Source organism: Copadichromis virginalis, linkage group LG19 (genome assembly GCF_057382275.1).
Source record: "Copadichromis virginalis isolate Kocher_CV1m ecotype Utaka linkage group LG19, C_Virginalis_male_GT1.1, whole genome shotgun sequence".
Classification (NCBI taxonomy): Eukaryota; Metazoa; Chordata; class Actinopteri; order Cichliformes; family Cichlidae; genus Copadichromis; species Copadichromis virginalis.
Genome location: NC_140636.1, coordinates 34,795,590 through 34,815,374, shown reverse-complemented (window position 1 = coordinate 34,815,374; position 19,785 = coordinate 34,795,590). Strand labels below are relative to the sequence as shown.

Here is a 19,785-nt window from a genome sequence, read left to right as displayed (position 1 = left end):
GATCTAATTTATGGCGGACGGGGGGAAAAAGAAAAAGGTTCATTCGTTTGGGTTTGCCATTTAAGCTTGAATGAGTGTACATGAAGAGAGGACGGGAGGAGAACATGCATTTAGAATGGGTTGAATGGGTGGAGGAAGAAACATGAGAGGATGTTCGGCGTACTCGAGGACATGGAAAGTGGACTTTGTCCGTGATAAAAGAAACACACCCCCACCCCACTAAGAAATACAAGAAAAAGTCTAATTTTGGGACCCGGGCAGCTTCTCATACATGAGCTTTGAATGCATAATGAAAGCATTTTCTCTGAGGTTGCTTGCTCAAAGAGTCTGGGATATGTATTTATAGCCAGCGTGTGTGTGTGTGTGTGTAAGTGTGTGCTCACTAACTTGTTTTTATATTAGCATTTCAATATCCGCTTAATGAAATGTTTCTTATTTTCAGCATCAGTGGGCGCTGCTGCTGCTGCAGTGTGCGTCTCTCTGTCCTCCTTTTCTCTGTGCTGTGCATCCACTTCTCTCTCTCTCTCATGCACGCACACCCTCTCTCGCTCTCTCTTCCTGCCCGTCTTTCTCCTCCCTCTGTTTTCCTCTTTATATTCTCTTTAATTCCTTCATCCCTCCCCCCTTTTTTTCAACTTGATCTCCCTCCCTCCCTCCCTCCCTAACACACTCTCTCTTTTGCTCTCGCTCTGAGTCGTGCACATGCAGACAGAGGGAGAGGGGGGATGAACGAGGTGCACACATGAGGATCTCCTGAACTGCCGGGGCAAGGCAGGGCTGGTGAAGAGAGAAGAAGAAGAAGAGGAGGAGGAGAACTAGAGGAATACTGCAGTGGCCAACCAGCTTCTTTTCCCTTCTGTATTTCTCTCTCTCTCTTTTCTCGCTGCTCCACTGCTTCCATCCCCTTCTCTCTCCCTGTGCCAATTATACCATGAACCTGCCTGCTGCTTGTTGCTAAGGGGAAGCCAGCCAGGGGGAGCCGAGTGGACCGGGCGATATTTTGTTGTTAAGGTAATAAAACGCTTCAGTATCAGCAACTGTCAGGTGTCACAGATGTTGCACTGCAGACGTTCGCCTGCCTCAAGTGAACAGGGCTTTGGGACTCGCTGTTTTTATGGCTCTGGCTGTAACTGGAGCACGGCTTGTTGCGTGGCTCTTTCTGCAAGCTCTCTGCCAGTTTTATTCCAGTTTGTTTCAGTTGACCGGGCATCTGTGGACTCACAGGGGGTCTGCCTCTGTGAATATGTGTGTGTGTGTGTGTGTGTGTGTGTGTGTGTGTGTGTGTGTGTGTGTGTGTGTGTGTGTGTGTGTGTGTGTGCAATGTCCTTTTGTGTTTCCTCATGAATTGGATTTTGCTGCGTGCTTAGATTTGTGGATATGCATGGGTAGAAACACACGCACACACACATACACACATGTGGTGTACATGAGGGCATATGTGGCCCACTTGGGTTTCTTTCAGCAGCTCTCAGTATGCCTGTTTCATCTGTTTCTCTTGGGCAGGCGTCTGTGGGTTTGCATGTTTGAGCAGCTTCATTAGAAGGAAGTTGCTCTCCAGAATTACAGCTTTGAACTACTGGTACACTATTGTTTTCTTCGAACAGGTGCTATGCAATCCATACCTCCTCTGTCTGTATACGACCCTTGAGGCAGGCGCAAAGATTAGCTGTCTAATGTGCTCAGACTCTAAAAAGAGCACAGACGTGTTAGCCAATGAGGAGTGCTGCACTCTGCACTTCTGGTGGCAATAACAAACAGTGAGGAAAGAGCGGATGATTACTTATTCACTCATGCGCATCACCATGCTCTACGGTGTAATAAATGAAAGCTACAGTGACGAAGCCACCTTGCACGGCTGCTGCCGTTCGAACCGGTAACACCGATGATTCCCCCCCCCCCGTCTCCGTCACGGCTATTGTCTTCAAAAGTTGAAGTAAGTTGTAACATTGCGAGTTGCGATTATATAATACAGCCACTCCAAATCCCCCATGCCAGCTGCAGGTTTAATGTATGAAGGTTTCATTTGAGCACGCTCACGTGTCCCTGTCATAAAATGCCATCTGTATCCACTATTCTTTGCCCCTCGGTAGCTTATCACAGCTCTGTTTAAACACGAATAACTGTCAACAACAATGAATTGCAGCTTTCTTCTCTCACACCAAAAATTAAGGATGTGTTAAACTATGTGATCTACTTCCTCACCAGTCTCATCTCCCAATTAAAGGACCAGCAAATGGTTAAAAAGACATTTTACATTTTACAGGTACCTCGAATGCAAAAGGAGCTGAGAGGGCTTGTGAAGCACCAGTCACCAGGTTATGAAAATCCTTACTTAAGCAGAATTAATTCCGTGTGTGTGTGTGTGTGTGTGTGTGTGTGTGTGTGTGTGTGTGTGTGTGTGTGTGTGTGTGTGTGTGTGTGTGTCTGCTTAGAGAAAGTAAATAAATCCCTTAACAGCGGCTCTCAAAGCATGAAGCCTGGGGGAGGTTAATGTTGGGAGTGCAGGCAGATCAGAGGTAACCATTGTATGATTGCAGCTAATGGAGTCAACATTTACTTATGCTTAGCATAAAAACAACAACAAACACAGTGGCCAGCGCTAACCACGCTCAAAGCCACTATCGGTATCACCTCGGTGAAGGTTCATTCATTATGAACATCAGCTTTCTGTTAAGATGAGTCATCAACGTCGCAGCCGCACTCAGTGTGTGCTGAGGACACCGACATCTGTGCTTTATACATAATTAGTGCCTTCCTGATTCCTCCTTGCTGACACACTTTACTGCAGTGGCAGTTTTATATAAGATGAACTCAGATGAGGTTATCTAATAGTGTTAATTGCAAATATCTTGTGCATCTACCTGTCTGCATACGTCAGTGTTTTGTTATGCTATTGAGCCCACTACTCTTCCACATCAGCGCTTCTTCATTGGGCTACTTTGAGTATTTCCTTTGAGGTAATTATTAACTATTCCAGTTGTCCTTCCATTATTTCCAGCTATTTATTTCAACCTTTATCCACAAACTGTTGAGCATTCCCAGCTCAACTGTTACCACATCCTTAGCACTGACTTTATTTATGTAGTTACAGTCTTTATTTTTCAAATTAAACAGAGCTACACGCAACCTCTCGCACAGCCCCTGGCAACTGCAGAAACACCCGCTGAGGTTAAGGTATTGTGTGTTCACGATCTGGCTTTGTGGCTTATTTATTATTCATCCTACATCGGCCTACCTGGGCCCTTTTATCTGCCTCTGCTATGACAGGCGTCCTCTTTTCTTTCTTTTTTTTGCTTTTGAGACAGCAGCATGCGTTTTGACAGCTGAATGTCACTCCGATAAAGGCTGGAGAACTTTTGGTTCTCGGGGGAAATGCAGTTATCGTCTGATGTTTGTCGTTTTTCATTTTGTTTTCTTCGACCCTTCAGCGGATGCCGGATGCTGTCTTCTAATGGTGCGTTTGCTTTTCTCGACAGGATTTAGAGAAAATGGCAGAAGGGTCCAAAGACCAGGGAGGAACGGGCACCGCTGATCCCGAGGAGGACTCCCCCAATATGATCGTCTACAGAAAGGCAAGTCTGCGTGTGCTGTGCTTTCTGTGAGATGGGAAAAAGACTTTGCTGAGAGGCAGTGACCCGTATACGGGCTCCTGACAGCTCACTGGTCTGTATGAATGTGTATCTACCTCACACACACTGGTTTCACTGTCAGGTGTCAGGAAGCCTCTTTCCACTGTCTTACAACAAGCTCCTGTCTCTTCGGGACCCACTTCCTACTACTGTATCCCAACACTGGCAAACCCGAGCCCAGCAAAGTTTTAATAAGTTTTCAATCCCTTCGGTGGATGGTTTTGGCAGCAAGAGGGCCTTCGGTGACATGTGTAATTACCACATCCCCATAGTGCCTTCACTTCCACTAGCTGCTGTTTGATTGGAAAGGTTCAGCAGTATTGGAGGTTAATGGTGTCGAGTTTTTCGGCTGGGGAGAAGCGGCTGATTCTCCAGGGCTGGTTCTTTCTCCTCAACCCACGAATTACTTCTTTATTCCTTTGCGAGCACTATGACAGCCCACTCAACAAAAAAGAAAAAAAAAAAGAATTATACAGCTTCTTTTGATCATTTGATCAGACTTTAACTACAGGATCGGTCTTGGTTATGGTAAAATATGAGCTACGAGCCTGCCTCTGTAAGCTGCCCCCAGTCTCGTGTTTCATCCTGCTTTTAATCACCGTCCCTTCATATGTCCAGGCAAACAGATTAGGGAAGAAATCCAGAAGAGCAGGTGCGAAATAGATGTTGACAGTAGCGGCATCGCTTGATAAAAATGTTTTCCTTTTAGGCATGTTGTTAACTATGTGCCACTGTGGAGCTTTAAGGCCTGGTGACAGCCTGAGGAAATCTTTGTAATAAACACTCGAGTGTGCCACTCACCTGGAAAAAAGTGTCAGGCTGAATCTTGATGAATCACTTCTCATAATGATGCCGTTGGCATTTTGTGCTATGATGGTGTCACATGCATTTGGCGAGATAAGAGTCGGTGGAAGTGCATTGCCAGCAACAACTCGGTCGTACTGTAAACACTCTGCCTGCTCGGATAGCAGCGGGGGCGTTTTACAATCTCCCATAATGATCGTCAAATCAGCGCTACCAAACCTAGATTTCATGCCATGTGTCATAACTGTGGCTCTTCTACACGGCAGCAGGTTATTTATGCAGCGTTGTTCATGTTCATCCATTCTGAGAGGCTCTCGAGTTGGTAGAGGAGAACATATAGCTGCGGTAACACCGGGTACTTCCACGGATTTCACTGTACAGCTTCGTTACGTAATGCTACACATGTCTGGAGGTGGCGTATTTAAGAGGCTTGTTGGGATGCTGCCTTAGGGAATATTCATCATTCCATGTTTTACTCACATGCAGTGACAACAGACAGATGATTCAGATGACAGGATTTTCCACCTTTCCTGTTTTTGAAAAGGCGATTTTTGATTTGAAGCTTTTGAGAAAAAAGCCAAGCAGCCGGATAATCGAAGGTATCTTTGACAAAATCTTGGAAAGGATTAAATACTAAAAGCATTCGCTGCGGTCTAAACCTGGTGGAGTTTCTTGCATCGTTGCTTTACCTACGTGCCTGTCTAATTTAAGATGTCGAATAGGTCAAGCAGAATAGAGAGGTGCTGGGACTTTGAGGGCTCAGCGCGCATGGCCTCTGGACTCAGTGGGTGGGCAGCCTGGCTCAGTGTGAAGGTGCTGCATGCAGAGAGGCAGATGGCCACCAATATGTTGCGCCGCCTGGGAAAACACTGGCAGCCTCATCCTCAAGGCTCAAACCCACAGCTGGGAGACATCAGGATGTTTCTGCAAGGAGGACTGTGCAGACTCGATCAAAGGATAAAAATATCGCAAAGAGAAAGTGCAAAATGCATGGATGCTTTAAAACGCCTTCCCTTCTGCTGCCACATCTACTGCAAAAAGTGTTAAGTTATCGGTGTGGGCAGTTAGACAAAGGTGAAAGTGATGTATTTAGCCATTAGAGAGGCTGAGTGCTCGCAGAGAAGAAGAGGAGGTTGTCTCTGTCCGTGCGGCGTAGGTGCTGCAGTACTATCTTACTCTGTCTCTGTCCTCCTATGAAAAGAAGGGGAAGTGAAGCAAAACAATCCAATAACTGCAGAATGTCTTATTACCTCGGGAGCTCGCAGGAAAGGGGAAAAAAGACGTACACACCCTTGGAGACAGCTTGATGCACGCTACCTGTTCATTGTTGTGTTTTCCTCTGCCATGCTCATATGGTGGAGATGAACAGGACTGGCACTGAGGGGGGGGGGCACAAAAATGAAACTCCAAGCGCCACGAGAAACACTACAGTGCAGGGAAATGCAATTACTCTGAGGAGAGAGGCCACACACTGCTCGCAAACTATTAATAGCCAACATCTCTCGTCCCTGAGCGTGTCGTTCGCTTCTTCTCCTCCACGCTTCGGCCCGAGACTCTTCCGAATTGTGACGCCTGCCTGGCTTTTGACACACGCAGCTAATTAGACGAATTAAAGTACCCCTGTCCTGCCCAGGGAGAGTCAAGGATTTGACTGCTTCCCACCTCCCTCTTCGCTTAAGTCAGGCTATTAAATGTTAGATTGGATAATCCTTGGCAGTCTACATGTACCCAAAGGCGAGTTTTACAGCTTTTTGTGTGTGTTACAGCCCACGAGACTTATATCTAGATGGAATTAAGGGTGGCTTAGTGGGGAAATATTAGTAATGAACCATCATACCAGGAAGTTTAAAGACACTACTTGGTGTCAGTGGTCAGTGTGCGTGTAAGCTTTAACAGTCTGTTAAGAGACAGTGCAGTCTGGTTCCCAATTACAGTGGTGAAGACACTCCAAAAGTTTTCATCATTAGTGCGAGAAAAGCCTCACATAAGATAAAGTACAGAAAATCTACACTGTCAAGGACAGTGAGGGGTGGGTTAGTGAATGGATGAACTGTCTGTCAGATATTTTTGGTCACCTGAAGCGCTGCCTCATGGTGATTGTAGCCACAGTGGTCTCCTTTCTCTTCAGTGGTCTAGTACTGATCTGTGTCCGATCAGTTATTTAATCACTGCATCTACAGAGGTGGATGAACCTCAGATACTTGTCTACACTGGTGGCAGTACTTTTATTGTGCTGATGTGTTTCTTTCAATCAGCCGGTGCGCTATAATCTCCAAAGCAGCTGTTAATTTTCCTCCATATGGTAAATGGTCTGTATTTATATAGCGCTTTACTAGTCCCTAAGGACCCCAAAGCGCTTTACATATCCAGTCATCCACCCATTCACACACACATTCACACACTGGTGATGGCAGCTACATTGTAGCCACAGCCACCCTGGGGCGCACTGACAGAGGCGAGGCTGCCGGACACTGGCGCCACCGGGCTCTCTGACCACCACCAGTAGGCAACGGGTGAAGTGTCTTGCCCAAGGACACAACGACCGAGACTAGGGTTGCCAACTTCCTGGAAAATAAATAAGGGACACCTCGTGGCCAGGGCCGGGCAACCCAGTTGTCTTCACCCTTCCCAGTGTGGTGAATTTTCTAGCTCTTTTTTGTGTGTGAAATTATTTTTTTTAACCATTTGACTTGAAGTTGATTTAAGTAGATGCATATTCTATTCTTTGTGATATGAACACATGTGAAACAAGTGATCATTTAGCCATTTATTTTTAGCTCAAAATGACAACATTAACACAGTAAAACAGGTCTCTTTCTTAAACAGAAGCCTGTCATGCTTAACTTTTGAGAATATAAGTAAATCTTTCTTTAAAAGAACTCTGTCCTGCTTAACTTAAAATAATAGAAAATAATAGAAAGAAAAACATTCTTGTAACAGTGCACATATAGTGCATTTAGTACAATTGAGTTCAGCTGAGGTATTATTTCAGCTTTTCTAATGCTAATCAGCTGCTCCTGTTTGTAAACCCGCTTGTTCCCATGATTACGCATCATAACTCATCATCATTATTCATCTATGAGGGTCTCACTTCACGAATTTGCGTGTCATCCTTGCGCAGGGGCCATGCTAATCTTCTCTGTATCGTTCCAATTTTAGTATATGTGCTACCGAAGTAACACTGAGGGTGTCACCACAGCCGCTCACACTGCTCGCGCGCAAACGTAAACGTTGGTGAAAAAGACGGAGCAGCTCGGCTGTGCAGCGTGTGATCTGGACACAAGCGATGGAGGCACAACTTGTAGAACTTTGGAAAGCTCATCCGAGCCTTTTCGATGTGGCATCACAAAATTATCACGACCACAACAACCGTGAAAATAGTTGGATTTACACTGCTGCTCAATCACAGCTGCCTGATCATGTTTTTCATTAGCAATTTAGCAAAGTTGATGGTGGTGGTGTGTCTGTGTGAGTGTAAGACAGAGAGAGCGAGCGACAGAATTTCTGTTATAACCTTCATGTTATGGAGGCACAGTGTGAGCACTCAGGTCGCATCAGAGCATCGGGCCGTATAGTGTGAGACCTGCATCGTGACCTATGAACTTCTAACCCCTGCGAGTCAATCGTGCAGTTTGAGCAGGAGCTGAATAACGTGACTGAAAAAAATCGCACAGTGTCTGTCCAGCTTTAGGTGTACTGTCGTCCGAGACTTGCACCGCAGTGACGGCGTTTGTTTCCCTGTTGGCCATGCTTCTTGTTGTGGTCATCTGTTGTCTTCCGGTATTTTCTCCGCAAGCGACCTTTCCTCGACCAATGAGATGAGCGGTAATCTGAATTGTCATACTCGAATTGTCATAAGTGTGCTGTCAGCTCATTGGTCACAAAGCAGGAGAGGGGCTGGGAATTATGTTTTCAAACAAAGCGTTAATTCCATTAACATTTATAGACTACTTTTGATTCTCACTGTATTACGGGACAAAGTGCGTCCCTTATTAGCTCAATACGGGACGTGTACTTTTGTTTCGAAATACGGGACGATTCCGTATTTTAAGGGACGGTTGGCAACCCTAACCGAGACTGTCTAAGCCAGGGCTCAAACCGGCAACCTTCCGATTACAAGGCGAACTCCCAACTCTTGAGCCACGATCGCCCCAAATAGATCACTGGGTGCTTTGTTTTTAATTTTGAACATCTGAGGTCATAAGTTGTTTATATGTACTACTTGTGTTTATTATCAAATACCAGAAATGTTTTCAAAAATATTAGCATGCTATAATACGAAACTACAGTGAAAGTGCCACTTAGCCCGGCCTCGCAGAGCTGCAAGCATTGCCGTAGACTGTCGACTTTCTTTTAGTTTCCACTGTCCCTATTTCTTTATTTCAGCCTTTCTTTTGCTTCTTGATGATTAATAATTAAAGTCCATTTCAAGCATTCCATCTTGGAAAAAAAATCGGGTCTTCTGAGACATCATATCCCCTCTCTCACCGTTCATTTATTCATACCGAGCACATTTTTTTGTGATGGCTCTGTATTTTTGTTCCTGTGTGTGCTTCTAAACGTGAGGAGAGTCGGACCGCTGGGGGAAAAGAAGAGAGGCTGGAAAACGATATATGTATAAGCATGAAGTAGAGCTGGGCGATATATTGAGGTTTTTTTTAAAAAAAATATCGATATATTTTTATACGAGATATAAGATGTGACAATATCCTTTATATCGATATAGTCTATGTTACGTTATAATTATAGTTGTGGAGCCGCAGGTTTGCCTCTCTTTCGTCTCTACGCAACGTTACTCTGCCTCGCCCCTCCTTCACTGAACACGGCTCCCCCTCCTCCCCCATCGCTTCACCTGCAGGAAGCGACATGATGGACACGGCAAATCTCCGTTAATGAGTTACTGCGCATCGCCCCGTGCGTGGGGCTGGACGCCGTCAACGTGTTAACGAGCTAACCACGCTAACGCCATGCAGCCCAGAGGGGCTGCACGGCCTAAAATCCTTGCATTCTCTCAATAGTTGACAGTGCGCCTTTTGTATGAATTCTGGTTGTGCTTGATGGCCGCGAACCGATCTTAGGTGGTACACGGCGCTCAGCAATCTGTCAATAAATGTTTGAGTACGACTTTGGTAAGCTACGGAGCTGCACCGCTTGATGGATTGTCGGAGCATTACGCCTACCGAGGAGCCTCGTGGAGTGATACGTACTGTGCTTCAACGTAATATTACCGTATTGTGTGTGTATAAGGACCATAAATGGCACCTGTAAGAGACGTGGTTACGAAGCGGATTTCAAACTCCAGGCTGTCAGTCACGCAGTACAAGTTGGGAACAGAGCAGCTGTGAAATCTGTCTTTGTTATTGTGCTCAGCGTCTGTTAGTTTACATTCTGACTGCACAATTGTGAGCTCTTTGTTATGCACAAAAACAACAGTTTTCTTTTATTTATGGAGCATTATTATTTAATAAATGCTCCTAATTTATTTTTGAGTAGTTTTTTTCATGTACATCTGTGCTGTATGTTAATAAAAGTGCCTGTGTGACATCTGGGACACAGCTTTGACTATGAACTCTCTTTTTGTTCTTACTGTATGGCTTTAAAAAAAAATATATATCGAGATATATATCGTATATCGCCATCCAGTTAAAAATATCGAGATATGAATTTTGGGTCCCAGCCCTAGCATGAAGGGTTAGAAACTTGCGTATCTGGATCGTTTGGACACATCTTCACATTTGCTTGCACGTGTGCAGCATTACGATACGTCATGATGGGAGCAGTGACAGAGTAATGTCCGGTTTAAGACCTTTTAGAAACAGGACAGGGGGTCTGCTCCACTCCTACATCATCAGTGTAAAATTACACTAATCACACGACTGGTTGGACATTAACTTTCCCTCAACTGGCAGAAGATGAAATTACTGTAAATGGCAACTTCCTGAACTACTGATTCCCGAGCTCTAGCAGGGAATTACTGCAGCTTGGATCTGAAGGGGCACGAGGACACTCTAGTTGCACTGGTCAGAAGGTAGCTGCCCGTGCGTCACACTCTCTTGGCACTCTTAAGTGCCCCTGGGGGCCCGTGAACGGTATATCTCTCCTCTTTTAAAGCTAACCTCCATCCGAAGTGTCTAGAGCCACTATTTACTGTTCCAGTATGCACTCAAGATAGAAAGGCCCAGCCAAACACTCTGGATATCAACTACCATTTTTAACACTGTCTCCCCTTGCAGCATGGGAGTCTTTATCTGAGGCGCTGGCATGGGCTGAACTGTCAGGGTCACGCTGAAGCCCGTGTGCCTGTATGCTAAGTGTCAGTGTGGGTTGCTTTCCTATTTGGGTCAATAACATAAAACAACAGTAACAGCACAAAGCTTTATCTCTTATGTAACCAGCTCCGGTGTGTTTAATACGTAAGCCAGTCTCTTCTTTCCAGTAAAGCAGATGGAGCAACACATGAAAATCCACCGAAATCAAATCATAACTGGATAATAATTTGGCGTTTTTGGCAGTCTGCCCCTCGTGTTGACAGGATTATTCACCTCTTCCATAGAAAAATCGCTGTGACTAAAATAAAAGGCTTTTCTCCAGTGAGGATAGTCCTCCCTGCGCCAGTGCCTCTCCTGCTCTGCCCGTCTGTTTGAACATCGCTAACAAGGTGCTCTTAAAGAAGCGCATTTAATAAATGCGGCCGGCGTTGAGGTTTTTTTTTTATTGGGCTCGCAGCATAAAGCTGTGTATACAGAGTGACGTTAATAGTGAGTTTGATGGGGTGGATCGGCTGGCGCTACTCACAGCTCTCTAGCAGAGCGGATGACATGGAAATACTGGAAATATGAATAAAATTACAGCAATTGACTCAGAGAGGATTTCCACAATAGATAAAATTCCCATTAAGTGGGGGTTGATGGTTAATGGCATCAGTGAGGACACTGTTGTCCAGTTAAACCGCTTTTAATGACACTGATATATAAACTTAGCATAAAAAATAAGGAAATTTGCTTCCTTTATGGCGATAAAGCTTATATTATATAATTGGAAAGTCTGTCTATGTCCCCTTAAATAGTGCCCCATTTGTAAGAAATAATCGACCAAGCACAAATTTCCTTACGTTTTCTGCTAACTTTAGAATCAACTGATGTATAATCACAGCTGTAAATCCTAGTGGGTTACTGAAACCAGCTGTGACATTTGTAAGCTGCGTGAAAAGTTGCTGGTTCTCCACTTGATAATCAAGCTGTAGCCCCACGGTAGCGCTGACACGCTTAATTAGGAAAATGTAAAGAGAGAGCATGCTATTACTGCACAACATGGTTTTGTCACATTTTTCAAAACAAATGCATTCATTGCGGCAAAAATAATAATTTCTGACACATCTGTATTAATATTATCTTAAGTGTGCAAAGCGCTTGTCAGGAGGACAAGCGATTAAAAGGGATGTCGCAGATGAGAGACACATTAAACACAGACTCAAAGACGATTACTTCTAAAGTCATGGTAAGAGCCCTCTATTTAGGGATGTCCTCCTGAGAAACATCACACCTCATGAGGGTGGGCTGAGAAGCAGCCACGGGGATCTGTAGCCGGATTCTTGCTGACACAAAAGTAAAAAGTCAGCTGTGGATTGATGTGGTCAGACTGAGCCATGCTCGATTTGAGATGATGTTGCCAAGAGGTGAAGCGGAGACAACAAAAGAAGCAGAGAGACATGAAGGATCCTGACAGGTGACATCTGCCCTGTGAATTTGTTTTTTCTTACTTCCTTTTGAAAGATCAAAATGCATTTGTAGCAGTAACTTATTGAATTTTGCTTTTATGTGCTCTTATTTTTACAACTGCTGTCATTAAGCCAGTGATAGATTCACTTTGTTAATTTGTTGAGCAAAGGTCATTCAAATGTCTCACCAAACAAACAACTCACAGGCTATTTTATTAGGTACATGTTGCTGGTGCTTAATTCTTCATGACTGAGATTCAACAAGGTGCTGGAAACACTCCTCAGAGATACACAGCTGCAGCAGGTTTGCTGCTCTCATGATGTGAATCTCCTGCTCCAGACTCAGGTTGGCATTTAAATAATAGCCAATGCGTGTCGAGAAATTATCCTCTACATTATTACACCAGCACCAGCAGCCTAAATGTTGTTTATCCCAAATTCTGACCCTGCCATCGGACTGTCAGAGCAGAAATGGAGACTCATCAGACGAGGCAACATTTTTCCAGTCTCCTGTGTTACTTGTAGCCCCAGTTTCCTGTTCTTAGCTGACAGGAGTGGCAAGTGTAACAGGTCTTATGCTGTTTCTGTTTTCAGAGATGCTCTTCTGCACACTTTGGTCACAACGAGTGCTTTATTTAAGTTACTGTTGCCTTTCTATGTTGCATCTGTTTGGGAAAATCAAAGTGGATCAGCAGTTCCTGAAATACTTGTGTCATGTGATTGGTTGGACAGTTATACCTGTATTAAGAGGTCAGTGAGTACATTTGTGCATGCAGCGTACAGAATGAGAATAATTAGCCACTGGTCACATTTGACTTAAATTAGCCAGCTGATTGGCTAATAAGGATGCACAAGCAGACCGCTCATTTGTCCGAAACGATCTTTAAAGCCACATTAAAAATCAATGTCCATAGTCCACTGTGGAGATTTTCCACATTTAAAGATGGAAAAAGGATCTGAACATTTCCTATGAACGAGACCCTGCGACTGTATTCTTCTACCGCTCCATTCTTCCTTTTTTACAACGTTATCTTCTGCATGTGTCAATTTCAGCTGTAACTGTCACCTGACTTTTTCTTTAAACCCAGTGAGATCTTCTCTAGAACTGCTCCATGCTCCATCTTGTCCCATTTTCACGTCTCATCAAAGTGGAATGAGGATTTTATCACTGCAGACAGTTTTTCTTTTCCACTGATGGTGTATTTAATCCTTGTGCCGGTGGATCGGCAAGTGATGAATATGTCCTCAATATGCTGAATCAAGCTGATGAAGTACGGCTCCCTGATGGAAAAAACGAAGCTCGCTGCATGTGCCATTTCACTGAATGCTTCATTAGACGCCTCTTTCTCTGCTCAGACTCTTAAAAGAAGAGTTCAAAGAATGAAAAACAACAAAAGAAGGCACATCTTTCAAATGGCCGTTAATTACTTCTGACAAAGACGAGCACAATGCGGCACCTTTCAGCCTGCTGCACAATTACAACTTTGACATATACCGATCGACAGCACTTTGAGCAACCATACAAATGTACTCCAATTGTGGCACCATCTGCACACCCATTTATATTGTTTACAGACACATCTGATGGGTCGATAGAGAGACGCGTTGCTCAGAATAAAAGCTCTGACTCAGATGAGCAAGAGACAGACGGCGAGTATCATCTGTGTTCTGCTGATTCGCAGGTAATGATGGAGTGTCAGTTGGTAGAGTGGTGTGACTCTGTAATTGTCTCTGGGTAAAGGCTGAAGCAGGGATGAGTCACCCATGCCCCAAGTGTTAATTACCCTGGCTAGCTCGTCTGACTAAACATGGCTTGGAGGTCGGACCAGACCATTTAGTTCTGTTCCAGAGCAGGGACCTGCACCCCCCAAAACACATTCCCCTCTACTTGGGTTCACTTTAGACCACCCCGATTCAGTAACTTTGCCTCTTGGGATGCCTGTGTTGAGCTGTGCACTGTCACGACACTTCCCCATCACTTAAAAATTAATTGGCCAAACGACTGAGATGTCCTTGCACATCTGTCCGTTGCAGTTGCCGCCAGAGTCATAAAGGTCTAAATAACCCATTTGTCAAAAGCGACTCTGTTGTCCCGCGGTACGTGGGGGGATTTCAAACTGAATCTGTGACATTAGGAAGGCTGTACAAGTTTCCATTATGTTAGATAATCACTGGCACATTTCTCCTTGTTTCCTTTTTTCAGCTCGAAAATAATAGAAATGTCCTTGCGGGAGACCTTGCTGTGTGCTGACTCCTATTTCCACTCCAATTGTTCTGTCAATAACTTATACAGCAGAGGCCCCCGGTGCTTAAAACAAAGCTGTGATTACTTTTATCAAACTAAGTGAGCGGAGGGAAAGTGAACCTGAATCTGAGGCTTGGGTGAAAGTTAAACCTGCTCCTAAACTTTGGTCTTTCAGGGTTTTTAAAAGTAGTTGTTTTGATCTGCTTCACGCCTTCCTTTACAACCAGTTACTTGGATGCAGTGTGAGCTTAATTCATTTAGACACTCCGGCATCCTGCCTTTAATTTGACACCGCGGCATTTGCTTTAGTTGCAGATTGGTCTTTATTAGCAGAAAAGAGAGGAAGGGAGTGCCGAAGCTTTTAAGCTCGTCGTAATCATCAGAATCGATCAGGCTCGGGGCAAGAGGGACAAAGGCGGTGATGATGGTGGAGTAGGATGGTATCACCAGAGGAATCCAACGTGGTTACTCCCACATTTCGGAAGTGCAGCTGGTGGAAGGCAGAAAACGTGTATTGATAAATGTGTGGATTTGTTTTCCACAAAAAGAGCTGTCGGCCGCTGTTGGTTTTGCTGTGACGTTAATGTTCTCCCAAAAGAATCAGTCACACAATGCTGTAAGAATTACTCTCAGGGCAGCTAAGAACATAGCAATGTACTTTAAATCATGCAGTCTGGCTTCATCGCAGTGGCTGGATGTTCAGAGGCTTTTTCCTAATCATAAAAATGTCATTGCCGTCTACTCACAGCACTGCCTCCAGACCTCAAGGACCGGTGACCTGCAAGGTTTTAGGTCTCACCCTGGGTCAACGCACCTGAATCAAATCACTAGTTCATTCCCAGGCCTCTGGAGAACTTCAAGACTTGTTGAGGGGGTAATTCAGCCATTTAAATCAGCTGTGCTGGATCAAGGACACATCTGCAGAACACCGGCCCTTGAGGCCTGGAGTTCCCCCATCCCTGCCTTATGCGGTTCAGGTGACGTGTTTGTCATTTCTAACAGCTACAGTGGAGGAATCACAGTGACTTGAAAATAATGAAGAGTCTACTAATCCATGCTTACTTCACACAATGACAAGCCAGGCGCGAACATAAGAAAAACAGATATAGTTTTGAAAAATAGTCGCAATCTGTTGTAGATCAGCTTTATTCAGCTCCTTCCATCTGTTTTCGAGCCTATAACACGATATAGCAGAAAGATAAAATAAGCTTAAGCTTTTTTTTTTTTTGTGCATGGTGGCACAGAGAGAACAGCTGTATGCAGACGAGGCCATGTTCACATGCAACATGAATCACTTGTACTTTGATTAGTGGACATAAGTGGACTAATACAAGCTGGAAGAGGTAAAACAGCGTTTCCTTTTTCTTCTATATAGTCTTTAATCTGTTTTATATGTATATAAGTTTGAGGCAATAAATAAATAAATAAATATAACAAGAGAAAGCCTGAAAGAATAGTGTCCAAAAAAGAAAAGGCGCACCTCTCCAAGGTGTTTCCATGGAAATGACGATGGTTAAAGTTTAAACAAAGTTTAAACATCAACATAAAATAATTCATAGCCGATTACAGCATGAAGTTACTTTTAGCTGCTCCCTTATTCACATGAGGTTACCACAACAGGTGACTCCGCATGTTTGCAGATTTTTATGCTGGGTGCTCTTCCCCGACGCAACCCCCGAAGGGATTTGTGCGTCCTCTCAGGATCATACCGGGGATCTTACGCTTGTAAGGTGAACGTGGAAGCCATTGCACTACAGAGCTGCTAATACCCTAAGGCCTGGTCAAAGAAGAACCTTCATGATTTAACACTGTCTAGGAAATAGTAAGACAATTCTGATGTCCTCCAAAGCAAGTGTGGCAGAGCAATCCCTCCACAATCCTTCTCAGCATTACAGCCTGCTGTCACAAGCAGATAGCGTGCAGTGGGGGGAAAAAACACTCAAACGGACACCACTCTTCATTCTGAAATATGTTGAGAGGATTTTAGATCACAAAGCATGCCTAGTCTCTTCTTAAGAAGCCTATTCAATAATTCAAGGGGGCTGTGATGGTAAGGTTGCAAGTTCTAGCTTTGCAGGCGTAATAGATGGTTCATTTTTGGCTCGCCTGGGGTGAAACAATAAAAGATTTATGAGAAAATTTGGTTGCTTCCTATTAATGCTTTGGTTAGCAGTTAAGGTGGTCTGTTGACGTTATAGACAATCGATGAGCAGTAAGTAAAGATTTGATGCTATAAAAGACTGGAGCTTCTGTGTTTTACTATCTATTGATTTCATTATTCAGTCAATTAGCCAACATAGCTCTGTGACATATCCTTTTTTGCCTGCAATGCAGTTGTGCGAGCTTCCTCAGGACTCATGTAGTTTCATTAAAAGTCATTAGTGGATGACAATTGGACGAGTGGTGTGTAAGAGCGAGGATGACAGGGTGACAAAGGCCAGAACTGTGAACATCTCTGTGGCAGCTCCTTATCAGGAAGAGGAGGCATGGCCTCAGGGACTGAGTGCAGCAAAGAACATTACGAGTGTACGCCGCCGCTTGATGCCCCACGGCACTGCGAGATGAGATTTTATCACCACATGTACGCCCAGCTGCCTGGATTTCATCACTTGTAGCTGCAAGTTGGAGGTAACAAGGCTTTATTGCCAGCGAGAGTCGAGTTGTTTTCATAGCTCTTCGGCAAACTTGAAATACTCCTCTAAGAAAAATGGCCTAATGTTGCATGATATTACAAATAAAACTGCTGGTGAATGTGCTGTCTGATAGCAGGATGGACTTGTGTGAGTGTCTCAGCATCTGTGTGGGTTCTAAAGTTCATTTCCGCCTCCACTGTGTTCCACAACACCTTCTCTTTCCTTTATGGTCCTTTTTCAATTTGTCCCTCTGTTGTCACTGTGACATCCTTTACCTCTAAAAACCCATCAGGATCCTTGTGCATGAAGAGAGGCAAAAAATGTGTGGATGACAGAAGCCAATGAGGAAAAATGGAAGGGCATGCAGGGGAGGGCGCTTAATAAAACAAAGTGCTGTTGTAAAGAGCATCTCCTATACATCTTTAGAGGTCAAGGGCCTCTCTTTCAGGAGAATTTCTTGTAAACATAGGAATTCAAAAGGAACAGAGACGAAAAACAGCATCGTTATGAGCCGAGGTATAAAACGTGTGGAGGACTGAGCCATACTCTGTGTCCCTGGAGGGAAAGAATGTGGAGCAGTCGAGCAGATGGCATTATAGAATTATGACATGAAACGAGAAAGGGAGGAAAAAAATCCTTTGGATCAAAACTTGGCTAAGCTGATTAAGATGTGATACATCATTTGGCTGTGAAGTGTTGCTATATGCCAAATGCACATGCATGCATCACTGATTCAACAGTTTTCTGGTGATAGGCTAATACAGAATATGTACGGACGATGTAGGCGTGAGTGCGTTTGTGAATTGGATAGATGCGCATGTGGATGAGATGGGTTTGGATCGAGTTCAGAGAGTCGACTTTTATTATTATACTGTTACTAAAGAACACTATGTAATCTCAACTAAAGCCCCAGGGAGCTGGCTCCGTGTCTTTTCTGTTGCAGGTCGATCAAATATCAAATTATCACTTTGAAAAAGGAACATGGAACAAGTCAGTGTTACTTCCAATTTCTAAAGAAGGAATCCAGAGTAAATATTACAAGTAAGGAGGAGGTTCATTGGGGAAATCACAGACTCCCTAATGAATTTGTAAGTTTGCTTATCTGTAAGTTTAATGGCAGTTTCATTTTACTGGAGAGAGACAGAATATCAACCAACATTGTATTTTTAAAAACCACACACACCACTTAAAAGTTACAAATTAGTTTGCATGCGGTTGACTGAAATAAGATTTTGATCTCCCTGTATGCCCCAGTGGCTCATATAATCAATTATCAATCAATCAGTCAACCAACCAGTCAATCAATCAATCAATCAAACAACTAATCAAGCAAGCAACCAACCAACCTCAGGTTTTGGATATACATAACACACCTGTCCACCAAATCAGTTTCTTCCATTCCAGCCTCTCCACCACTGCGAGCAGGACCATGGATTAAATTCTTGCAGGCCCCCTGTTCAAGAAGGCACATGTACAGGCCCATCATAGGTTTGCCACTGAACATCTAAATGAGTCAAAGAAGGCTTGGGAGAAGTGCTGTTGTCAGATGACACCAGAGATGAAAAATCAAGCTCTTTGGCATCAAGTTGATCCGCCATGTTTGCAGGAAGAGAAATGCTGAGTATGACACAAAGAACACCATCCATACAGTCAAGCATGGAAACATTGAGCTTTGGGGCCATAAAAATCTTGGACGCCAACCTCCCTTCCTCAGCCGGAACACTGAAGAGGAGTCTTCCAGTATGACAATGATCCAAAACATACCGCCAAGGTAAAATGGAAAGGGGAAGCACATTACAGAAAATGTGTGGAGGGAGTTGATTTTGAGTTTTAAAAGATTTAGAGAGTTTCTGTAGAGAGGAGTGGACCAAAATCCCTCCTCAGTTATGTGCAAACCTGATGACCAACTTGTTCGCAAATATTGATTTCTCCATCAAGCACTAAGTAATGTTTTGCTTGGGGATCAAATGTTTATTTCACTCAATAACATGCTATGCAATTTATAGATTTTATGTAATGTCTTCTTTCTAAATCTATAGTTGATATTCTGTCTCTCTCGATTTGTAAGTGAGAATAAACCTTCAAATTCAGCACGGGATCAAATAATTACTCACTGTTTTCAACTTCTAAAGCTAAAACATGTCATCAAGGCCCCCCCCCACGGCCTCTGGTTTCCTCCTGAGAAAGCTTTGCATTGCAAAGTCTCCTGCGTCTCCCACATCAAGAGCAGACCTGTGTGTCCACTGAGGGACAAGGCCAACCTGGGCATGCCTCATCCTTTTCCTATTAACCCAATTCCCACCAGGACTTAAGGAATGGGACTGAGGACTCAAAGAGTGGCATGTCAGGGGGCAGTGACAACATGAATATAGAGAGATGGTACCACCTCAAACCAATTACATGCGGACATTATTACACAGTTGCAGTGCCCCAGATCTGAAGATGAACTGAGGCTATTGATCAAGAAGATGAGAGCGATTCAAAGAGAGCTCGAATTCAGCACCACCTCTGTCTCACACACACACCAGACCTGAGCCCCTCCACTCCCAGGTGCTTTAATCGCTGCGCACCCTTAGAATAGCGCAACATTTCATACCCTTTTCATCTCCACTTTTACAGTGAACACTCTGTGACATGGAGGCAAGCCTTAGACTCCGGTGACTGAGAAGTTACGGCAGCGAGTGCACGAAGAAATCAAAAGCCGCTAAATGACAGAAAACCCTCTCTTCACAGATCTTTGAAACTAGCAGTCAGGGA

The 19,785-nt window shown here is 44.1% G+C and overlaps 1 protein-coding gene and 1 non-coding gene across 6 annotated transcripts in view; one reads left to right on the top strand and one right to left on the bottom strand.

Moving 5' to 3' along the window:
• Positions 1 to 518: 518 nt before the first annotated feature.
• LOC146686666 (regulator of G protein signaling 6-like) overlaps positions 519 to 19,785 on the top strand; it is a 49,705-nt gene continuing 30,438 nt past the window's right edge. For 2 of the 5 annotated variants that reach the window (XM_085442702.1, XM_085442698.1), the window contains exons 1-2: positions 520 to 1,011; positions 3,477 to 3,572. In XM_085442702.1, the coding sequence (XP_085298828.1) occupies positions 3,489 to 3,572 (84 nt within the window). In that variant the 5' untranslated portion in view covers positions 520 to 1,011; positions 3,477 to 3,488. Of the gene's footprint in view, positions 1,012 to 3,476; positions 3,573 to 19,785 lie in introns of all 5 variants that reach the window. The other 3 variants (XM_085442703.1, XM_085442701.1, XM_085442700.1) reach the window with 2 other exon arrangements.
• LOC146686667 (U6 spliceosomal RNA) lies at positions 7,510 to 7,615 on the bottom strand. Its single transcript, XR_014916991.1, has one exon. It is a non-coding gene; the product is annotated as a U6 spliceosomal RNA (small nuclear RNA).